Source organism: Phoca vitulina, unplaced genomic scaffold, assembly GCF_004348235.1.
Source record: "Phoca vitulina isolate PV1807 unplaced genomic scaffold, GSC_HSeal_1.0 scaffold81, whole genome shotgun sequence".
NCBI lineage: Eukaryota > Metazoa > Chordata > Mammalia > Carnivora > Phocidae > Phoca > Phoca vitulina.
In genome coordinates, this window is record NW_022589784.1 from 2,345,462 (window position 1) to 2,369,676 (window position 24,215).

Here is a 24,215-nt window from a genome sequence, read left to right on the forward strand (position 1 = left end):
GTGGGTGGTGGGTGGATGGGTGGCTAGGTGGATGGACAGGTGGGTGGGTGTACGGATGGAGGGACCAGTGGTGTAGCCGTGGTGACAGTCTGTGGGAGAAGTCAAGATGGCTGTGGGCAGGAGATTGGGGGTGCGTGTCCAGACGAGGCCTGAGAAGCCCCAACGAGTAAGTCTGGGGCAGAGGAGGAGCTCAGCCGGGGAGGGAGGAGGCCACCCCAGAGATGGTGCGCTGGTTGGAGGGGTCCAGGAGCGTGAGCCTAGGGTGTGAAGCCCTGCCCTCCTGCACAGGAGTCAATGAGTTTGTAAGTGAGGGGAGGCATGGTGAATACGGGAGAGAGCCTGTCAACCCCACTGTTGTTAGCAGGTGGGGACAGCCTGGGGCTGAAAGGATGGAGGGGAACAGAGAGGGTGTCCGGGGGCAGATGGCTGGTGGAGGGTGGCCCCACAGCACATGGGAATGTCTTCTGTAATCCTTAGTGGAGGCTCAGAGAGGTTAAGTGACCCAAGATCACAAAGCAGAGAGGGGGCAGTGGGCCGGGCTAGATCACAGAGCCAAGGTTAAAGACCAAGAACGCAGGGCACCTGGAGTGCAGGGGGTTGGGGGCCCACGGGATTTGAGAGGAGGGTTCACACGACCCGTTGTGGTCGGTCCTTGCTGGCGAGGGAAGCGGGAGATATTAGTGATCAGCAATGAGCAAGGGGTCTTTCCTGCGTCTGTTTCCATTGTACAGCTGGTGCATAATAGGTGCTCAGGAAATACTGAATAACTGCGTGCCATGCAGGGTAAGACCGGGGAGGGATGAAAATGGATCAGATGCCCCTGCCCTCAGAGAGGTCGCCTTGATATTAGCAGGTCAGCTTGAAAACACAAGCATTCAGTCAACGAGTATCCATTGAGCACCTACTGTGTGCTGGGCACTATCTAGGTACCCCCCCCCCAAATCAAACGTAAAAACCTCTGTCCTTGTGGAAGGGACATTTCAGTGGGCGTGGGGAACAGAAATAAATATAATGTGGGCACCCCTGCTTTTGGAAAGTTTGTATTACCCTACTTCACTTCCATGAAAGGCCTACGTGAATACCTCTTTTTGGCAACCGAAAGAAATCCGAAGGGGATTTTTGCTTTTATGAATAAAAGCAGAAAGCAAAATGAGCATTCGGCGCTGGTTTTGCAGTGAGCAATGCTCCCCCAGCAGTGAGCACGGCCCCACCGCGCGCCTTCCCTGGGACCACGCTTGGCATCTGAGCATCAGCCGCCAGGGCTCTGAACTGTGTGAGCATCTGTGCTTTACCTTGGTTCATTCTGTGCATCCATTAGCAAGATGTGTCCTAAAGTATCTGAAAAGCCTAAGGGAGGTTATTTTTTGAGTCTGGGAATGTTCAAAAAGTTTTCCATATAAATTAAAGGTGGTTGCTTCCTTGCTGTATGCCATTTAGGCTGACAGGAGGTTTCACAGGAACACTCTACTTTTGGATAGTGAGGGAAACCTGTATGCATCATAGAGACGGTGATGGGGGCAGAGGAAAAATAGAGCAGGGTGAGGGGGTGATTGAGGGCTGTAACTTTAAACAGGGTGCTCAAAGGAGGCTCCACTAAGGAGGTGACATTTGAGCCAAGACCTGAAGGAAGGGAGTGAACTGTGCAGAGATCTGGAGAAGCACATTCCGGAACAACCCGTGCAAAGGTCCTGGGGCAGGAGGGCCTGGTGTGTTGGAGGAACAGAGGAGGCATGTGTGGCTGGGGCAGAGTGGGCTGGGGGAGAGAGGGAGGAGGGGAGGACAGGGAGGGGACAGGGCAGGTTGTGGGGGCCTTAGGAACCGTGTGGGGAGGATTAGGCTTCTACCCCAGGGAGGAGAGAGCCTTGGAGAGCTGTGGGCAGACGAGGTGCTCACAGGCGCCCTCTGGTGGCCCCTGGGGGGCCGGTTGTAGGGGTGAGGGAGGCAGCAGTGGCCATGGGGAGACCAGGGCAGAGGGGACCACAGGTCCAGGAGGGCGTGGATGGGTGCTCAACCAGCATGGAGGCTGTGAGCTGTGGCCAAATTCTTGCTGAACACACAGCGTGCTGGGCCCAGTGCTGGGCCCTGGGGACAGGTCCAGTGGCTGGCACACCTGGTTCCCACCCTCAGGGCCTCCGAGTCCAGTGGGACAGTAACTCCTGATGGGCAGTTAGAGCGCCGCACAGGCCCAGGGAGAGCCGCAGAGGTGCTTCACCCCCCTCCTCTGGAGGGGACACAGGCTGGGTCGCGGGGGTGGAGGAGAAAGGATGGGGACACAGATGAGGGCGGGCGTGTGTGGACCAAGGCGTGGCGAGCTCCAGGGTGGTGGGTGAGAGGCCGAGCGTGGGGTGCGGGGGGACATGGCCAGTTCCCAGACCTGCCCAGCTCCCCGGAAGTGACAGAAATCCCACACTCAGGCATGAAAATAATGACCATGAATACTAAGAAGGAAAAAACAACTTTAAAAACTATTTTTATTTAGGCCACTCAAGTAGTCCCCCACACTCTGGGATTTTCTGAAACTCGGAAGCCCTGTGCCCACCCCCAGGTTGGGTTCAGTTCCAGGCCTTGTTTGTGACTTGCTGTGTGACCTCAGGAAAGCTGCTAAGCCTCTCTGAGCCTGGGTTCACGCATCTATAACATGGGATGCAAATATCCACCAGTTTAGAAGGAGGGTTCCAGCTGAGGCCGTGGCATCTGACCCAGGGCTTGGCTCTGTCCTCAGTTGGTACTTCCTTGCTGGGACATTTGGGGGATTTTTAGCCAGCCCTGGGGGTGATCCTTCCCCTGATGTCTCCCAAGTCCCCAGATGGGTCTGAGGACCCAAACCAGATTCTGCATCTTTCTTCCAAACTGCTCTTCCTACTGGACTCCATCCAGTGAGCAGTGAGTCTGTTGGGGCGTTGGTCACGAATGACCACAAACTTAGCTTAAAAGAGCAGACTTCTCCCTGGTCCTTGAGAACAGGAGTCTGAGATCAAGGGGCTGTGTTCCCTTGGGAGGCTCCAGGGGACAGATCTTCCTGCCTCTTTCAGCTTCCAGGGGCTCCAGGCTCCCCTTGGCTTGTGGCCGCGTCCCTCCATCTGTGCCTCCGTCTTCACGTGGTCTCTCTTCTCTCTGTGTCTCCTCTTGTCTCTTACAAGGACATTTGTCGTTGGATCTGGAGTCCACCTCGTTATCCAGGATGGATCTCATCTCAAGATCCTTAATTACATCTTAATTACAGTCCCTTTTTCCAAATAAGTTCCCATGCATAGGGTCTGGGATGTACACATATCTTTTCTGGAGGGCCACCTTACGATCCGCTACACCCTCCCAGGGATGGCCCTGGGCTTCCGCCCCGCCTCTACCCCCAGCCCCTTGTCCCCCAGAGACCCCCTCTGAAGGTCCCATCCGTCTTTCCTCCCTGCCCCCATGGCCCCAGCTCAGTCTTCGCCTTTCTGACCTTAGCCTTCTGTCCTGTACTCCAGTCCCTCCTCCATGCTGGCCCCAGAGGATCTTCCCAGCACACACCTCTGTGCCCTCCCCTGCCCACACATCTTCTGTGGCTCCCCACTACCTTCGATTCAGTTCATTGTCTTCACCTGCCGAGCAAAGTGTTTATGCTCCCCTCCCCCCAACAACATCGCTTGACACCTGCCATACTCCCCAGCCTGCTCCCTACACCCTCAGTGCCAGACAGAGCCATCCTTTGTACTCTGGGCTTCCCCTAGCCCTTTGTCCCACCCTCTGCCCCAGGCTGACCACACATGGGGGTGTGTCTTTTGCACCTTTTCCCAGCCTTAGGATCGCCCATTAGTCAGGGCATTTTCCCTGGAGGCCAGGGTGAACAGAGACTGGTTGCTACGGAGGGACTATGGTCAACTTTGCCCCCCTCCTCAGAGACAGAATCTCCCAGGCTGGATAGAGGAGTGTCCTTGTGGGCTGGGGGAAGAGCCCTGGGCAATGGGGTCATGCAGATATGGGCTCCAGGTGACCTGGGTCACTGTGAACCTCAGTCTTCTCATCTGTAAGTTGGGCACAATTCTTCCCACCACTGAAGGCTCTGTGGGGTTGCCCCAGAGCCCCATGTTTGGGAGGCCTGTATCGTTAAGTCACCCCCTAATGATTCCATCTATCTGCATATCAGACAATCGGTGTCTACACTAGATGGAAGGTGGCGCATAATTGTCTTTTCATAGATGCTCTTAAGGCCACCTTTGTCTTAAAACATCAAAGGTTTTGAGTGAATTTCAGGGAAGATGGCAGAATTGGGAGCCCCTGCCACTCCACAGCCACACCCTGGAGATCAAAGCCTCTAAGCACAGTGGATGGCAGTGAAACCCATGATGTCAGATGCCCCTGGGTTCAAACTCCGGCTCTACCCTTTCCCGCTGTGCATCTTAGGCAAGCCTCCCTGCATAATCTGCATAAGACCCACCTTACGGGATTCCTGCAGGGAGGAGAGGGGGCGAGGGGGGTGGAGCCAAGCCCCCAGGATAATGGCCACCCTGTCCAAGTGCTCCGTGAAGGAGCTGTTGTCGTGACTACTACTATCTTTATAAGAGGGAGAATATTGAGGTCGAGGAAGCACAGACTGGAGTTAGTCCTCTGGAGTTCCAATCCCGCCTCTGGCCCCGTCACTATGTTACCTGTGTGGCTGCTGTCTCAGTTTCCCTACCTGCAAAATGCAAATAATAATAAATAAAATACCAGGGCGCCTGGGTGGCTCAGTCGGTTGAGCGTCCGACTCTTGGTTTCAGCTCAGGTCGTGATCTCAGTGTCGTGGGATCGAGCCCCACGTCGGGCTCCAAGCTCAGCGGAGTCTGCTTGAGATTCTCTCTCCCTCTGCCCCTCCCCCACCCTGTGCTCGCTCTCTCCAAATAAATAAGTCTTTAATAATAATAATAAATACAATCATGCAATTCTCTTGGGCTAGTCTGAGGACTCAAAGGGTTGATACCAGTGATGTGCCCCTGTAAGGATGCCTGGTTCACAGTGGACACTAACTATTATTATCATCATTACAACTTTGAGTCATGAAATCCCAAAAGCTCAGATCTCAGACCAGAGAGCAGAGGATCTTAGCATGAGGAGGGACTCTCAGGATTCTCTGGCAAAGAAGTTTCCTCTCTGGGGAGTCACTGCTGCTTACCTCCAGAGATGGGGAGCTCCCTGCCTCCCAAAGGAGCTGTGATGACACAGATCTAGTTATTAGGAAACTTTCATATATACATACTCTTGTTCCCCCAATGATTCCTCCATTTTGGTCCCTGCTCTGTCTTTGGGACTAGAGAGATCTGTGGGCATTAACAGCACCCCACCCCAGATCAGTCCTGGTCCAGGCTTTGAAAACGAGTGTGGGGGGGCACCTGGGTGGCTCAGTCATTAAGCGTCTGCCTTCGGCTCAGGTCAAGATCCCAGGTCCTGGGATCGAGCCCCGCATCGGGCTCCCTGCTCGGTGGGAGGCCTGCTTCTCCCTCTGCCTCTGCCCCTGCTTGTGTTCCCTCTCTCGCTGTGTCTCTCTGTCAAATAAATAAATAAAATCTTTAAAAAAAAAAAAAGAAAAAGAAAGAAAACGGGTGTGGGTTTGAAGGGATGGTCAAGTGCTGAGCACTCTGGGAAGAACCCCAGGGCATGGCCAGCATGGGAAGGGGCTGCTGGACACCAGACTTGGCCCCCTTGTCATTGGTGAGGCTGATGTGTGGGGTAGGGGTGGCCAGGGCTGAAATTGAGATGAGAGGTTCACCCAATGTAGGCTTTGGTTGGGTTGTGACTTCCCTCAAAAGGTCTCTGTGGGACTAGGACACAGCAAACAGACTTCAAACAATTAAAATGGGGTCCGTGTATTTGAACGAGCATTTGATCCTGGCACAATTTTAAAGCTCCTTTCGGGAAGGGGTGAATCAGGGGCCTGTGATCCTCACCCTAGGCCCTGGGGAAATTTTTAAAAAGATGCAAGCTCCGGGCAGTGTGCCCCAGTGGTTAGCAAACTGTCCATGGAGCCTGGATGAGCACACACTTACCACCTGTGTGGTCCTGGGCAAGTCACTTCCCCACTCCGTGCCCTGGACACTCATGTGTAAACAATACTAGCAGCTACTTTGTGGGGTTGTTATAAGGATTGAGTGAGTCAATACTGAGTACAAGTTTATTAGTATTAGAAGCCAGTGAACTTTATTAATACCACTGAAAGTCTGTGCTGATTGGGGACTGTATTAGGTTGCTAGGGCTGCGGAAAAAATGTGCCACAAACCAGGGGTCTTCAAAAACAGAAACATGTTTGCTCACCGTCCGGGGAGCCAGAAGTCTGAGATTAAGGTGCGGGTTGAGTTGGTTCCTTCGAAATGGAGGGAGAATCTGGTTCAGGTCTCTCCCAGCTTCTGGTGGTTTGTTGGAAGTCCTTACTGTCCCTGGGCTTGTCGATACATCCCCCAGATTTCTGCCTTCATAATCACATGGCCTTCTCCCTGAGTGTGTGTCTCTGTGCCCAAATTTCCTCCTTTTGTAAGGACACTAATCCTACAGCATTGGGGCTAACCCTCCTCCAGGATGACCTCACCTTAACTCATTACATCTGCAATGGCTCATTTTCCAAATAAGGTCCCATTCTGAGGTCCTGAGGGGTTAGGACAGCAACATATGAATTTTGGGGAGGGGGGATCCAATTAAACCCTAACAGGAACTGAACTAACTGAACATCAAGGCTGTATTTACCCAGAAAGGGGTAAACATCACACATTTCTCCCCATTAGAAAAGAGAAACTAAGGGGTCAAGAGAACAGGCAAGCATTTCAGCACCGGGGACAGTGGCATGCAATTTGGTCTTTCTGTCCCTCTGGCTGAAAACCTTCCGGACCCAGAGGCTGAAGGCCTAGAAGGTCGCTCGGGGGTCCTATCCTAGACTCCCAGGACTAGCACACTCCATTTTCTGCAAATGAGGCCTCACGGGCAAGAATGGGCCCAAGGAGGAAGGGTTTTGCCTCTGTTTCACATCTTGCAGTCCAGTTTCTTGCTGGTTGTGCCTAATTTCTCTCAGGCCCTAGGCTAGTTGTCGTAGTGCCTCTCCTTTCCCTGAAGACCTTGGGGGATTAAATTCAGAAAATAGAAACACCAAAAAAAGAGTAGAAAGACCAGCCATGGATTGGGGGAAGATGTGTGCATCAGATATAACCATAAAAGAATACAAAGTATTCTTTATTTACACAGCACATAAAGAACTCCTACAAAGCAACAAGGTGCCCAGCTTTATTAATAACTATAGCAATGTATGTTACAATCTCAATGAAATGCAGTGATACACCTACCATAATGACTAACATTTAAAAGGCTGGCAAAACCAAGGGTTGGTGAAAATGAAGCATTAATGTTGTCAGAACCGTTGGTTGGAGAATTCTTTGGTACAACCCATTTTGGAAAACTGTTTGAAGGAATCTGTTAAAGCTAAACATAAACCTATCTTATAACCTGCAATCCCATTCCTGGATATGCCTTTGTGCATCAAAGCACCTATATAAGAATGTTCCATGGCAGCGTTTTTCATGATAGTCTCTAACAGTGGACAACCCAGATGCCCACTCACAGGAGAATGGATAGCCAGCCAACTTGCAGTATATTCACAGGAGAAAATATTACACAGCTATGAAAAGGAATTAATTCCTGATACTCACAACCATCTGTTGTTGAGTAACAGAATCTAGACACAAAGTATACATATGCTATGATTCCGTTTATATAAGTTCAAAAGCAGGAAGTACTCAGCTACATTGATTAGTGACACACATGGGGCGGGAAGCCATAATGAAAAGCAATGACGTGGTTATCACAAAAGCCAGGATAGCAGTCACCTCCGGGGGATGGAGGGGCTTGTCATGGGATGGGAAACACTGGGATTTCCAGTGACTGCCATGTTCTATTCCTTGACCTGGGAAATGGTTACATGATTTTATGATTATTTGCTACATTATATACTTTCATGTTCTGCACTTTTCTTAGGGGGGTATGTTTTTAATATATCCCAATGACAATTTTTTATTTTGGTAAAATACACATAACATTAAATTCACCTTATTAACCATTTTTTAAAGATTTGTTTATTTTTAGAGAGAGAGAGCACAGTGGGAGGGGAGGGGCAGAGGAAGAGGGAGAATCTCAAACAGACCCCCCAGCTGAGCGCCGAGCCCTATACGGGACTCCATCTCATGACCCTGAGATCATGACCAGAGCCAAGACAAGTCGGACGTTTAACTGACTGAGCCACCCAGGCGCCCCCCCATCTTAACTATTTTTAAGTGCACACCTCAATGGCGTTAAGCACAATCACACTGTTGTACAACCACCCCCACCCTCCATCTCCAGAACTTTCCATCTCCCCATATGGATCTGTCCCCATGAAGCACGGACTCCCCCACCCCCTCCCCAGTCCTGGCTCCCACCCTCTCCTCTCTGTCTCTGTGGACGGGACTCCTCTGGGGACCTCCTGGGAGTGGGGTCCTGAGGGATGTGTCCTTTTATGTCTGGCTTATTTTTTAAAATTTTTTATTGTTATGTTAATCACCATACATTACATCATTAGTTTTTGATGTAGTGTTCCATGATTCATTGTTTGTGCATAACACCCAGTGCCCCATGCAGAACGTGCCCTCTTTAATACCCATCACCAGGCTAACCCATCCTCCCACCCCCCTTATGTCTGGTTTATGACACTGAGCATAACATCCTCAAGGTTCATCCACGTTGTAATATGGGTCAGAATTCCCCACTTTTTAAGGCAGAATAATATTCCAGTGTATGAATGGACCACATTTTGTTTATCCATGCATCTGTTGGTGGACACTTGGGTTGTTCTACCTTTTGGCCATTGTGAATAATGCTGCTGTGAATATGTGTAATATCTGTTTGAAATATCTGTTCGAGTCCCTGTTTTCAATTCTTTTGGGTATAGACCCAGAAGTGGAATTGCTGGATCATATGGTAATTCTATGTTTAACTTTTTTGAGGAGCCGCCAAACTGTTTCCCACAGGGGCTGCACCATTTTACATTCTCACAACAAATGTTTTTTAAATGCTAGAAACCATCCTCAGCTCTGCCTGGTGCCTTTCTCCCCAGGGTTCCAAGGGAGCCTGTCAGGCCTGAGGCAGACCCCTCCCCATCAACCGGCCCCGCCTGTGGGAGTGGGGGCTTGGTGAGCTCATCCCAGAAGGAAGGATACGGCTTTAATTAGCTCCTGCCTGGAGCAAAGATGGGCACCAGGGCTTCTGCGCAGGGGATCCTGCGGGGGAGGGGGAGGCAGAGGGAGGGAGATGGGGGTGGTGGACACAGGGTCCAACAGCATCAGAGCGGCCAACGATGGTCTCATTTCACACGCAGTGAAAATGAGGTCCACAGAGATTAGAGGCAAAGCCCAGGGCTGAGGCCCGGTCCACTGGGTCCGTCGAAGGGGACCTGACACCTGCCTGCCTCCCACACCCGGCCTCAGGCAAACATCTTTCAAATACCTTTGATCTCATCAGCCTTTCTCTGGGGGCTTCTCTCTCCTTGCTTCTGTCTCTCTCAATGTCTCTTGTCTCTGCAGTTCTCACGCTTTGCACCCCGCCCCAGCCCCAGCCCCACCCCCACCCCAAGACGACGTCCAGTCAATCACACCCTGGCTCTGGACCACTTCAGGGCTGGCCCGCCCCTTCCTCTCCTGATTGGCTCTGCCCTTGGCCACTGTGCCACGCCCCCTCTAGCTCCTCCCCCGCCCCTTGACCCTCCCCCCCTTCTACACTGGGACCATCCTCTCTGATGGGGACAACCGAGACCTAGACAGAGGTGGCGCCCCGTCCACGGAGGCAGAGGCACCCCATCTAAGGCCACGAAGCAGGTCCACGCAGAGCCACGGTGCTCCTCGTCCCAGTCCCGGGGCGCCTTCTGCATCTTTGGGCTGCTGGTCCACCCCCTCTCCGAGGCAGCCTCTGTCCCACTCCCGCCACCACACCTCACCGGGCCTTCTCAGTATCTCTTTATCTAGCATCAGCCACGGATTTAACAGTTGGGTCTCCTCTCTCCCCTTCCCTAGCTCACCGTTTAGGGTGGGGGGCAGCTGAACCACTGCTGTTGGCCCCCGCCCCCCAAAAAAGTTGGCTCCTCTGTTTATCTTTAACTTGTAGAAAAAAAGAAGATAAAATCTACCATCTTAAACAATTTTTCCTCCTTTTCCATTTTTTTATTGTGGTAAAATACACATAACATTAAATTTACCATCTAAACCATCTCTAAGTGCACAGCTCAAAGCATTTTTTAAAAAAGATTTTATTTATTTATTTGAGAGAGAAAGAGAGAGCACGAGCGGGGGTGGGGGTGGAGAGGCAGAGGGAGAGGGAGAAGCAGACTCCCCACTGAGCAGGGAGTCTGATGCGGTGGGGCTTGATCCCAGGACCCTGAGATCATGACCTGAGCCGAAGGAAGATGCTTAACTGACTGAGCCACCCAGGCACCCTGCAGCTCAGCAGCATGAAACACACTCACACTGTCGTGCAATCACCAACCCCCGCCCCTGCCGTCTCCAGAACATTCCATCTCCCCACATGGAGACTCTGTCCCCACGAAGCATGGACTCCCCACCCCCTGCCCCAGCCCTGGCTCCCACCCTCTCCTCTCTGTCTCTGTGGACAGGACTCCTCTGGGGACCTCCTGGGAGTGGGGTCCTGCGGGATGTGTCCTTCTGGGTCTGGCTCCTCTCACTGAGCCCAGTGTCCTCAGGGTCCCTCCACGTTGTGGCTGGTGTCAGGGTCCCTTCCTTTCTAAGGCTAGATCATATTCCAGCGTGTGGATGGAAGGACAAGTTGTGTTTATCCTTCATCCACTGATGGACATTTGGGTTGCTTCCACCTTCTGGCTGTTGGGATCAATGTGACCGTGAACACGGGTCTCCGCATTCCTTTCTCTTAACACCCCCAATTCTTTCCTTTCCAGGCTGTGCCTTTCTCACCTATTGTGCCAGGGACTCCGCCATCAAAGCTCAGACTGCCCTGCACGAACAGAAGACCTTGCCCGGGGTGAGTCCGAGGTGCTGTCTGGGGAGGGGGGCTGCTCTCAGCCTGGGGAAGCCTAAGGCCCTTCCAAGGATCAGCTGTGAAGCCCACATGCCTCTGGACTCAGAAAGAGGTATAAGGTGCCGACAGACAGAAATGATCACCAAAGAGAGCATTTATTGAGTGCCTACCACATGTCATGCTCCATACTTCCCACCTGAGTGGTTCCGTGTGGTTGTGTAGGTCGCATACTGCACAAGGGCACCTGGCCCAGCATGTTAGTGTCGTTGTGCTGAGACCTGAAGGATGAGGAAGCATTAGCAGGCAAATGGAATAGCCCGTGCAAAGATCCTGGGGCAGGACTGTGCCTAGTGTGTTGGAGGAACAACAAGGAGGCTTGTGTGGCTGGAACAGAGTGAGTAAGAGGGAGAGAGGGAGGAGGGGAGGGCAGGGAGGGGACCGGGCAAGTCATACAGGGCTGGCCCAGCCTCTGTCCCTGCTGGCTCTCCCTTGTCAGCCCTGCCTTCTTGGGGTGGGCAGGAGGTCCCTGTCCCCGGTGAAGGGAAGGTGGTCCCCCTGAGCTAACTGAGCCCGGTCCCCGGGCAGTGCCTCTGGGTGGAAATTGAAAGAACCACAGTGAGATCCATGGCACCCCATGACCTCTGGGGGTGTCCACGCTTCCCTCTACATTTCTCAGGGACTCTTCAGCCTCAAGGCATTTGGGGGCGACTTGGGTGGCATCTGTGGCCACAAATGCTGAGAATATGGGTGCAGCATGGCTGGCTGGATAATCGGGGTGCACCTGCTGGGAACATGAGATCATGGCAGGGGTTGACTTGACTCTGAACAGCACCAAAAATGGTCCTGGGGTTGGCCTCAACCTCATAGTGAAGAATAAGGTGTCCCTCTTTGGGGGGGGGGGTGAAGTGGAGACAAGAGTGGTAGAGTGCTGTGGCGGCGCTCCTTGCTTAGTTCCAAGCAGTCCTTGCTGTGTCTGTGAGCCAGTGACTTAACCTCTCTGATCTTCAGCACCGGAAGAGTATAACAGTGGGGAGTGAGGGGAGGAAACCGTAGAGAAGGTGGTCATGGAAGGCTTCACTGAGGAGGTGACATCTGAGAAGAGAATTCACAGTTCTCCCTCCCTCGGATGTTCTGCTGGCACCTCCCCAGATTGAGCCGGACCAGGAGGGCAGGTCCATCCGTACACGTTAGCACCCGGGGGGTGGGGGGAACAGTGGGGTTCTGTGGACCATATTAGTTATCTCCTGCTGCCTAACAATTATACCACAACCTGGTGGCTTCAAGCCACCAGCATGAGTTATCTCAGGGGCCCCGGGTCAGGAATTAAGGAATGAGTTTGCCGCATGGTCCTGGCTCAGAGGAGCCCTGACGTCGCAGTCGAGTGGTCAGCCGGCGTTTGAGTGTGGCTGTGGGACTGGCCACGGTGCTGGCCCCTGGAGCGGCCACAGACGGGAGGTCTCACTTCCTCTCCAGGGGGGACATCTTGAGCAGCCTCGCGGCACGGCGGCCGGCTCCCCCCAGGATGCAAGGAGGGAGCTCAGTGCCCCTGGGCCTCAGAGCGACACCTCCGGGCGCCAGGAGCCTGGGGGCATTGGGCACCGAGAGGAACAAAGCAGTGTTCTAGTGGATGTGTCCAAGGTCGGGCGGCCAGCAAACAGCAGAATGGGGATTTGACCGCAGACACTTCGCGGGCACCCAGTACCTCCATGTCCAGTGGACGTGTGTGTGTGTGTGTGTGTGTGTGTGTGTGTGTGTGTGATCAGATTCGGGCTGGAAGCTCTGACCCTTCTGTCCAGAGAAATCCGTACCCTCTTGGAGATCTGCTAACATTTCTACTGGTGCCCCCAGCTAAGTTCTTCTTAGCTTTCTTCTGCTCCCATTTTCCTGATGGAGTCAAAGCCAGCCTCCCTTTCCCCCACCTGAGGCCCAGCTCCCTCTGTGTTGGGGGCCAAAGCTGGGCTCTGGGCTCCATCAGCAGCCGGGATTAGGGGCCCCTCCAGGGCAGACCCTGGGCTGCGTGCTCAGCACACATTGGTTCATTCAGCAGATGCATACTGAGCACCTGATCTGTGACCTGAGCGGGACCCAATGGGAGGGCTTCTGGTGGTGAGCACAACATGGAGCTGAGAAGCGGGGGGGTCTTTCAGAGTGATTTTCAGATTCCGGATGCAGGTTCTGTTCAGACAGGGTGCTCGGGGATGCCTCTCCGAGCAGGGAGGGGGGCCAGAGGGGCAGCAGGGAGCTGTAGTTGGTCAGGAAGCGACTCGGGCAGGGATGGCAGGGGTAGAAGTCAGGGGTTTAAGATGCTTTAGGAGCAAGGCTTTCCGGGCAGGGGTGAATGGGGGGGCCAGTGAGTGATCTGGGGTCACTGACACCAAGCACCACGCACTAGGGGGCTTAAAGCGACAGAGACTTGCCCTCTCTCAGTTCTGGGGGCCAAAGTCTGAAATCAAGGCATCAGCAGGGCCACGCTCCCTCCAGAGGTTCTGGGGGGAACCTGCTCCATGTCTCTCCAGCTTCAGGTGACGCCCATAATCCTTGATGTTCTCTGGCTCATTGACGCATCAGCTGGATCCCTGCCTCTGTCACCACATGGCCATCCTCCGTGCCTACACGTCTCCCCTCTCCCTCTGCCTTTCTCCTATAAGAACACCTGTCATTAGGCTTAGGGCTCACCCGAAATCCAGGATGACCCCATCTTGAGATCCATGACTTACTGACATCTGGAAGGACACCTGTTGCAGATAAGGTCCCATTCACAGATTTTGGGGGCTTAGGACTTGGATGTGTTTTAGGGGAGTCCCTGTTCAACCCACTGTAATGGGGCGAGCACTAAATGAACAATGGATATAAGGCGGCCGGGGGCGGCATCTCGGGGGTGGGGGGTCAGAGGGGAAGCAGGGGGCCTGCCCCACCGCCGATGACTTGGTGGCAGGCAAACAAGGTGCCTTCTTGGAGGAGGGAGCGTTTGAACTGCGTCTTGAGAGATGGGGAAGACTGTGGCAGATGGAGGTGGGGGTGGCGTGGGGACCGAGTGTGCCGAGACTGGGAGGCAGGAACGTGCCAGGCGCATTTTTGAGTGTGGGAACACACGAGAGCCTCCACTGTCTCATGGAGGAGTTACATCAGGTCAGAAGGGGGTCTCAACCCCGGGGGCGATTCTGCCCCCACGGGTCCCTGGGCGATGTCTGGGGACATTTGTGATTGTCATGACTGGGAGAGACAACTGTCATCCAGTGATCAGGAGAATAAGGAGCTGGTGAATGTTCTAGGACAGTGCTAATAGAAATATAATGCAGTCCACAAATTGCATTCACATTTTTCTAGGAGCAACTTTTAAAAATTAAAAAGAAACAGGTGAAATTAATTTTCATACTAGATTTCATTTTAACCCAATACCTCTCCAAAATATTATCATTTCAGCAGGCAGTCAGCATAGTTAATAAGAGCTCACGTTCCTTTTTCCCTCGTAGGCGTCCAACACCCAGTGTGTGTCCTGCCTCTCGGTCCGTCTGAAGTTGGACAATCAGTTGTTATCAGAAATGCTCGATCTGCCTTTGCTATTTGCATTCTATAAAACTGACAGTTGGAAAAGAAGGTTCACATACCCCGCTTGCTCTAAACATACTTAAAAGATTTTCCAAGAATGGAGTCAGGAATCAGTTTTTAGATTTAAGTTTATATTTACATTAATTATAATTAAACAAAATTTAAAATTCTGTTCCTTGGCCACACAAGCCATGTTTGTGTACCATATTGGACAGTAGCCTTCGAAAATGTTCTAGGTCAAGATTCAGCAAACTTCTTCTGTAAAGGATCAGAGAGTAAATATTTTTGGCCTCATGGGCCGTAGGGCCTCTGTCACATCACATAAAAGAAACCACAGACAATACATAAATGGATGGGTGTGGCTGTGTGTCAATAAAACTTTACAAAAACAGACAGAGGCCCAGAAAGGAGCTGGCAGATCCCAATTCTAGACCATTGCTGTCCGATAGAATTTTCCACCGTGATGGAAATGTTCTGTCTCTCCTGTCCAATTTGGTGGCCACTAGCTTCGTGTGGCTATTGTCTTTGAAATGTAGCAAGTGTGACTTGGGAACAATTTCTTTTAAAAAAAAAGATTTTATTTATTTATTTGAGAGAGAGAGAGAGAGAGCATGAGCGGGAGGGGGGGAGGGGCAGAGGGAAAAGCAGACTCCCTGCTGAGCAAGGAGCCAGACATGGAGCTCGATCCCAGGACCCCAGGATCATGACCTGAGCTGAGGGCAGACACTAAATCGACTGAGCCACCCAGGCACCCCTCAGGAACAATATCTTATGTTATTTGATTTTAATACATTTAAATTTAAACTTAAACCACCACATGTGGCTAGTGGCTACCACATTGGACACGTCAAATCTAGAATGTTCTAGATCAGGGGTCAGCTACTGTGTTAGACAGCAGATATAGAATGTTCTAGACTGGGAGTCACCTACTGTATTGGCGAGTTCAGACCTAGAACGTTCTGGACTAGGAGTCAGCCACTGTTTTGGATAGCACAGATGTAGAATGTCCTAGACCAAGGATCAGCTACCATGTTAGTGCAGACCTAGAATGTTCTAGACTCAGGAACAGGATGCAGTGTCATCATATGTCTAGATTGTGGGTCTCGGTTTGATACCAGCTCATGGCTGGAGGGGAAGGAGGAGGAGTCTCCAGCAATACCCAGAAACCATCCCTATGATGTCCCCAAGCCTGGGCTGTCACTGTCCTGACTTTTATGGTAACCAACCCCTGTCTTTCTTCATGTTCTTAGCGCTTATGAATAGATCTCTAAAACATTGGGTCGCTTTTCCCCGTTTCGCTTTTTACCTAATATGAACAGAACCATAGTACATGTGGTCTTTACCGTCTGCATTTTTTTTCTCCACTTAGTACAATGCTGAAGAGATTGGGTATCACCTGTCGGTGCCACACACATCGTGACTGGTGCTTTCTCATTGCCGGGTCGTATTCCACAGCGCGCATACACAATTGATTTTCCCATCCTCCTGGTGGTGGACATCTGGGCTGTTTCCGGCTTTTGCCGTGACCGACAGAGACCCTTGTCTCTGAGGGGCACGTGCCGCATCTCCTCCGGGCGCGTGCTCAGGAGTCCCGACCCCCGAGTGTGTGTGCCTCCAGCTTCTGTAGCTGATACCCCCCTGCCTAGCGAAGGGGTCTGACTTGCGGGTGAGCCTCCTCCCCCCCCCCCGGGCACCCACAGAAACGGTATCAGCACTCTCAGCACCAGAGCCGGAGCCTCGTTCGCAGCTTGCAGGAAGAGTGACGGGGGCTGCTGGGGGGAAGGCGCCCCTTGCCTGCCAGCCACATCTGAGCACGGAAGTCTGAGCCCCCCCCCTCCGTCTCCGCCAGAAGATGGAGCTGCTGCTGCACGAGGTGCCCCCCGTGCTGGGAGAGCCCACCCGGCCGGCTCACGTGCCCGCACACGCCCACACACGCAGCCCGGGACTTAGGGGGCCACAGCTGGGTCACGCCAGAGACCAAGACAGCCACCGTCTCTCCTGTCCCCTGCCTCCCCTCAAAAACCCACGTGCGTGCATGCATGCATGCGTGCGTGTGTGTGTGTGTGTTGGGGGAGACAGTGTGGAGTGGACCCTTCTGTCTTTTTATCTCTTCCTAAACTGGGAGGGGAGAGTGAGCTGGGTCATTTGCTGGCTCCATGCTTCTCCCCCCACTCCAGGGAACAGGCAGGCCCCCCCCCTTCACAAATACTCCTTCTGAAGCGAGTTCCAGCCCCCATCTCGAGTGTGACAGCGGCGTCCGTGGGGGATGTGGTTTAATCAAATCTCAGCATTCTGGAATAGGATCCTAAATTGAATAACAGAATCCCAGAATAGAACCCAGAATGGACTGCAGGACCCTGGAATCCACGCTGGGCAGAAGCCTCAGATTGCAGCAGAGGCTTTTTGTGGGGCTGTCAAACCCCAGGATGAGGTTCCTGGAGATGGAACAGACCCGTGGGGACAGCGGGGGGCAGGGGCGGCAGTTCCCGCGCCTGTCTCTGAGAGGCTGTGCCATTTGAGGTGGTATTGTCTCTTTTTTCGTGAAGGTCTTGAGGGGCGAAGGACATCCCAGATCTGACGTCTGCCCTGCACCCCAGAAAGGGATAGGTTTGTCTGGCTGGCTGGGGGTCCCCTCACAGAGCCCCCTGAAAACCCTTTCTATGCACACAGGGGTTGGCTGAAGGGGCCCCCTTGCAAGACCCCCTCCCACATCCCATGACCTGGCTCAGAGCCAAGCCCAACCTGAGACTGAGCGAGGGGCCCCAGGTGCCAAATGTCCAGTGGTGTGACCCTCCTGGGCCTCAGTTTCTTCATTTGTGGAATGGGATTGCAGAAGGGCTTTGAGGATCCTGTGGGGTGACACAGGCCCATTGCTGAGCTCACAAAGGGAGCTTGGTAAATCCATGCTGAATGAACAAACGAAAGAATGAATGAATGAATGAATGAACTGTCCCAGACAAGTCGAGCCTGCAGGACTCTGGGCCAGTCGTGTCGTCTGTCCAAGCCTGGTTTCTCCTCCATGAAGTGGGGAAGGTGTAGACACAGCTGGACTCGTGCTCTTGAGTTATTTCCCAGCACTTTGCTCTTTGCCCACGGGGACGGGGACTGGGGTTCCCTTTCCGTGGGGTCTGGAAACCATAGCTCTTGTCTCATTTCATTTCAGTTGTCATTTGTGGACCCTGTGCTGGGCCTCAGGTGGGGAGGGGTGCCCAGGGCCCCTCGGCCCCCTGCCCCTGGCAGCCCACCCAAGAGGGACGGTGTGTCTGGTGGGGGACGTAGCGCCTGAAGCAGATGGACTTGGCGGGGAAGTCTTCAGGGGGAGGTGGCATGTGAGGGGTCTCTTCACAGTGAGGATGGGGTGTGGAGGGGTGAGTTCAGCAGTGGTGTCCTGAGGGCCTGGGAGGGGGAGTGGGGAGGAAGGCCAGGATGCCGCCCCCTGGGCAGAAGGAGCCAAGGCAGCACCTAGAGTAGGAGAGCGGTGGGGCCCAGGTGTTTGTTTGGCAGAGGCTTTGCTGGGGCTCCAGCGGCAGAGGGGAGGTTGGAATAGTGACCTGGGGACCACCTTGCTTTCTTCTCCTCCATACCACCCGGGCACGACCGAGTGGGGGCCTCTCCTGGGCCCCCACATCTTCTAAAGCCACAACTATGCATCTTCTAAAGGACCATCTTTGGGGGCCCAGCCTGACCGCTGGAGACACTTCCTGCAGTCCCTCCCCAGCGGCCTCGGTTTCCCCGTCTGTAATATACACAGGTCAGACACGAGGGACCCTGGTTTCTCAATGATGTGTGGCTTGGTTGACGTCACCCAGCAAAAGCTGGGGGGCAGAGCAAGGACTGGGTCTCAGCTATCTAATGTGTGCCCACTCCAAAGACACAGACACTCCCCAGAGCCCCGGCCCCTTGGCTAGAGGGTTGGCTGGATCCCAAGAAGACCCTGAGGAAACCTGCCCGCCCCGCAGGAGATTGGGCCTCTGCTTCTGACTTTCCCCTCTCCCTTTCTGATTTGCCCATCTGTAGAATGAGAATGTTTTCATCTCATAAACTTGTTTAGAGATTAAATGAGTCAATGGATGTAGGTATTCCTCCAACATGAGAAACTGTCTCCCCACCCCAAACTCTTACTCATACTTCAAAACCCACCGCAGATTTTCCATCTTCAGTGAAGCCCCAGGATAACCTCTGGCTCCTCACTCCTCTATGCTCTAGGGTCTCCCAAGGGGTGGTCCCTACCTCTGCCTCAATCCTGACTGCATAGGTCTGGGAGTGTCTGTATCTACCTCTGTCTCCCCTCACGCCAGATTAGTGGGTCCTCCCTGGTGTTGCAAAATCACCCAGCATGGGGCACACCGGGAATGTTATTGAATAAATGAAAGGAGGAAGGGAGGGAGCAGGGAACGGATGCAGCCATGGGGAGCCAGAGAAGGTGGAGGAGGGAGGGAGGGCACTAGGCAGAGACCTCGGTGGGACAGATGGAGAGAGGGAGCCGGAAGGAGGTGGGCCGAGCCAGATGGGCGGGCAGGGGCGACAGGAGGGGTGGGTGTGGGGAGACCCAGCTCCCCCCCCACCCCACCCCGCGCCGCACGCCTCCTCCCGGCTCGGGCGGGCAACGCCTGCAGGGCCCGGCCTCTGGCGGGCGGATCGTCAGCGCCCGCCTGGGCGTCGGGCGCGGGGAGCGAGGCGCGGGGCTGGTGCGTGCGTGCGGCGTGTGCGCGCCTGTGCGCCCAGGGCCGGCCGGGCAGGCGGCGGCACGTGGAGGCCAGCCTGGCGCGCGTCTCCAGGCCGGTGGGTAAGGCGGGCCGCGGGGTGCGGATGGCCGGGCCTCGGAGCCTCGGCTTTTGAGCGGGGGGGGGGGGGGCGGGGGGAGCTGAGGAGGAGGGGACTGCCCGCCTGGCTTCTCGGGACCACACCGGGACCCTTGCCCCGAGCCCGAGATGACCCAGGAGGGGGAAGGGGCCTCCCAGGAGGAGGCGGAAAGGTCCCAGGCTCCGCAGCGGGCGGGGGAGATGGGGCGCAGGTACCCAGGCCGCGAGAATGGGGCGGGGGTGGAGGGTGCAGTGATGGGGACAGGTTCCCTCCCCGTGGCCCCCCTCCCTCGCTCCCTCCCTCAGCTCATCCATCTCCAGAAGATTATATTTAAATATCTCTTTTGTGCAAGGCAGGAGCTGGGCTCGCCCCTAAGAGGCGGTTTCCATGGCAACAACAATTGCCAGCTTCCGTGTGGTGAATCAGCGTTGCCATGGCAACCCCATCCTCATCTGCCCAAGGTGCTGGGAGGAGGGAGGAGGTGAGGGCCAGCGGAGGCGGGGTGGGAGGGGTGGGGGCGAACAGGAGGCTGGAGCTCAGGTACCCCTACTCCCCCCACCTCCCTTCACAACCTGTCTGTCCCCAGCCCAGAAACTGGTCCCATCTGGTTGAAATAATCTCCCCTCCTGCCTCCAGCTAGCTGGGTGTGGTACCCAGGTGGAGAGGGCTCGTGTGTGTGTGTGTGTGTGTGTGTGTGTGTGTGTGTGTGTGTGTACGTGGTGGGGGAAGGGAGGCATGGTTTGGCCTTTCCCAGGTGGTCAGGGTCCCTCTGAAGATGTGGCTGGGTGGCAGGTATTGGGGACACTGGGAGGCCTCTCTGCTTCTGGGGCTCCCAAGGCTGAGTTCAAATTGAGGCAGCCCATATGAGCCAGGGAACAAACACTCAGAATGGGAGGGGCTCAGAGAGAGTAGGGAAGCTGGAGAGGGGGAGGGAGCTCAGGGAAAGAGTGTGCAGTGTGAGGGAGGGGCCTCCGATGGGGTGGGGAGGCTCAGAGCTGAGATAGGGTCCAAGACAAGGGGAAGGAGATTTGGGGGTTCATAGTTGGAGAGGGGTCTCTACTCATAGGAGTAGGTAGAAAGATCCTTAAATTTGACGTCTAGGAAGGCTGCTTAGTGCCTCAACTGGCCCACCATGACCTTGGACAAATAGTCTGGGCCTTGACGTTGACATCTGTAAGGCCCGGTGACAATTGTGCCTGCCTCTGGAGCTTGCTGGGCACCTGCACAGCGAATAGAAAGCTGACATCCATCAAGCACCTTCTCTGAATGGCCATGGGGATGGTCTGACCTGGGAGGGGGTCTAGGACTGGCAATCGTTCCAACCCCAGGCCAGGCGCAGAGCCACCATGTACCTTCCATGCTGGTGTGCGTCAGCCACTTCTTTCTGGTCAATTCAGTTCGGCAAGCTTCTCGGATTCTCCCTGTCTGGTGTGGGGAGAGATGCCTGCTCTGAGAAAGCAAGACATAGACACTTCCTGCCCTGAGGCAGAGGGAGAAAGGAACCCAGAGGGGTGGAAGGATTGCCCGCATGGGGGCTTTTGAGCTGGGTTTTGAAGGATGAATAGGAGTTCACCAGGAGACACAAGGCTTGGAGGAGGATTCTATTCTCAGACCAGTGGAGAAACAAATGCCACCCCCTTCCCACATCCCTTGAGTTTATTCTCAAATATCCACATTAGCTCACATCCATGGCTGGGTCAGTTTGGGGGTGGGGATTAGAGGAGGATTTCTTCCATTAAACATCATTTTCAGTGCTGGGGGTGGAGGACAGAAGTGTCCAGAGCAAGGAGCCCAGATTGAAAGCTGGTCCACGCAGGTATGACAGTCCTCCCACCCAAGGCTCAGAGAGCTGACTAAAAGTAGCTGCCTTGGTATTAGTCAACTACTACTAAGGAACAAACCAACCCAACCATTTTATTTGTTGATTCTGTGGGTTAGTAAGCTCAGACTGGGCTCAGCTGGGTGGTTCTTCTGCTGGTCTCTCCTGGGGTCATTCATGCAGTGGCAGGCAGGGCTTGCTGGGATGAGCTGGGACAGGCCAACCTCATTGCCACATGCTATTTGTCAGGGGGGCCTCTCAAGGCATGAGGTCTATCCTCCTGTCCTGCTTGGGCGTGTCACCTGGCAATGTCAGGGTTCCAAAAGAGCAAGCTGCAAAGTCTCTTGAGGCCAGAGCTTGGAACTCCCACCACTTCCCTTCCACTACATTCCACTGGTCAGAGCAAGTCAGGAGGCCAAGTCCAGATGCAGAAGTGTGGGGAAATAGGCTCCAGTTTTTGATGAGAGAAACTGCAGTCACATCACACACAGGGACTAGAGGGATTGGGCATCTTTGCAAAGAACCTACTACACTTGAGAAAGCAAGGAGGCTTCCTACAGCAAGAAATATTGTGACTGGGTTTTGAAGGTAAAGTAAGAGTTTTCCAGACTGCAATGAGTGAAGCCCCATCAGTGGAACCATGTGTCACTTGTTTGACTGATTTGCTGCTGGAAGTTGGTGGGATGCTGAGCCTTGGGGAGGTGGTCAGGGTGCCTGGCAGAGCTCAGGCGAAACCCCCACCCCTGATGCCCCCACTGTCAGCCTTGACCTCCTCCTCCCCTCTCTCTCTCTCTACAGATGGCGCGGCCAATCCAGGTGAAGCCGGCGGACAGCGAAAGCCGCGGAGGTAGTTGTCATCTCTCCGTGGCCACCAGGCTGGGGGGTGGCAGAAGAATGGGGGACGGAGGGGAGTCCCCGATCAGAAGGCTGTAGCAGTCACCTCTCTGCTCACACACCTCATGGTGGTGGGAGAGGCAGAGTCCCCTGGCTAGGGTAGGGGCAGGAGAGCCGGGGGGACTGTGTCCCTTCTTCCACACCACAGTGCCACAGGCCCAGGAGTGGAGGAGTTGTGGGGGGGATTTGGCTAGGTCCAGCTGCTTGCCCCTAGAGCTTAAAATGCCCCACTCCCTGTAGGGTGCAATATTGGGGGTCTTCTGATGCAGAGGGGCTGGGATCCCTGAAGGGACCCCTCAGGGGGATTGCTTTCAGTGTGTGTGTGTGTGTGTGCGTGCGCATGTTTGTGAGCATGCATACCTTGGCACACCTGTGTACGGATGTGTGTGAGCACGTGCACACGTGCATGTGTGTTTCTGTGGCTTATGCGGTGGGGCTGCCTGCTGGCCTGTGTGCGTGTCCGCGTGCCTGGCCTGTGTGTGGGTGTGTGTGTGTGAGCCTGTGTGCTTGACTGTTCCAGGCTGGGCGTGTGGGTATGCGGGCTGGAGGCCTGGCATCTGCATAGGTCTGGACCGTGTTGGGGATGTGACCATGGGGGTATGCTCGGCTGTCCCTAGTGGCATCCAAGCTAGCCATTCTTGGAGATTTTCCTACCCCCTCCCCATTTCAGGTGGCCTGGGGGCTGAGGGGGAGCAGCCAGCCTTGGGGGTGGTGTGTGGGGCAGGGCTGTTAGGACATCTGTGTATATGTAGGAGCCTGGTACAGCCCATCTGGGCTGGGACCTGTTTTCACACTCTCAAAACGGGCTGCTAGTGTAGGTCAGGGATTGGGATGGGGGTTGAGGGGTCCTGCATGTCTCCGTCTCTTCTCTTCTCTCTCTCACTCTTAATAATCCTTCCTCTTCTTCTTCTCCTCCTCCTCCTCCTTCTGTCTCTGTCTCTCTCTCTGTCTCACCTTCTCTTTCTCCATCTCACTCCATACCTTTCTCTCTCATCTTTTTCTCTCCTTCTGTGTCTCTGATTCTCTCTCTACTCTTTATGTGTCTCTCTTTGTCTCTTACTGTCTCTCTCTTTGACTGTCTCTGTCTCTGTGTTTCTCCCTGTCTCTCTTTCTCTCTCACATGTCTCTTTCCCTGACTCTCAGTCTCTCTGCTTCTATGCCCCTCTCTTCCATCCCCATGAGTGACAGCTGCCAGAGAACAGGTTTCCATAGTAACCCAGCTCACCATCCCTGGGAGATGAAGCTGCCATGTTCCTGATTGCAGGGGAATAGCCCAGTTACCAGAGGGAGCAGGACTCTTGTGCCTCCAGCCAGGCCTCCAGCCAGACCCCCACCTACCAGATGGGGGCTCCAGGCTTTGGGCACCTGGTCCTGTGCGCACACGTGCCCTCACTCATTCAACAGACTTTGACTGCCTGGCCCCTCTTGAGGATGCAGGGGCCATCAGCGCTCACCCCTGACTGGGAAATCTAGATGGCAGACAGACAGACAGGGACCCAGGCCAGGCAAGGCAGTTCTTACGCTAGTACTATGTGTGAGTTCTCCGAGGGCGAGGAGAGAGACCATCTTTGGCCGGAGGGTGGGAGCAGTGAAGCGGTGGCCCTGCGGGGTTGGAGGGAGGGCATTCCAGGAGAGGGGCACTGCGTGAGCAAAGGCTTGGAGATGAGCCGTGCACGGCACGTGGGAGGATGGAGAGGCCCAGAGCAGGGAAGCGCGTGGCTGTGTCCTCCCACACGTACAGGCAGAGCAGGGGCCAGCAGTGCTCCCCCCACGCCCTGCTGCCTCCATTCTGTTGGAGGGACCGAGAAATTCCCGGAGGCCAGGACTCGGCTGAGGGGGTGTCTCCGCCCACAGGAGACCGGAAGCTGTTTGTGGGGATGCTGAATAAGCAGCAGTCGGAGGAGGACGTGCTGCGGCTGTTCCAGCCCTTTGGGGTCATCGACGAATGCACCGTGCTGCGCGGGCCTGACGGCAGCAGCAAAGGTGACCGGCCGGGGGCGGGACTGGCCCGGGGGCGGAGCCGGGCGCGTGGGGGGATGGGCCTAGTCTGGGCACTGGGGGGGCGGGGTTGGCTCTCGGGGGCGGGGCCGGGCACTTGAGAAGGTGGGGGTTGGCTTCTGGGGCGGGGCGGGGCACG

General features: G+C 54.6%; 1 protein-coding gene across 10 annotated transcripts in view; it reads left to right on the forward strand.

Annotated features, from left to right (window-relative positions):
* Nucleotides 1-24,215, forward strand: part of CELF5 (CUGBP Elav-like family member 5) — a 50,342-nt gene that overhangs the window by 10,115 nt on the left and 16,012 nt on the right. For 5 of the 10 annotated variants that reach the window (XM_032394587.1, XM_032394588.1, XM_032394591.1 and 2 more), the window contains exons 2-4: nt 10,934-11,016; nt 21,983-22,034; nt 23,933-24,061. In XM_032394587.1, coding sequence (XP_032250478.1) covers nt 10,934-11,016; nt 21,983-22,034; nt 23,933-24,061 — 264 coding nt within the window. Of the gene's footprint in view, nt 1-10,933; nt 11,017-19,251; nt 19,349-19,717; nt 19,847-21,982; nt 22,035-23,932; nt 24,062-24,215 lie in introns of those variants that run through there. The other 5 variants (XM_032394589.1, XM_032394597.1, XM_032394594.1 and 2 more) reach the window with 4 other exon arrangements.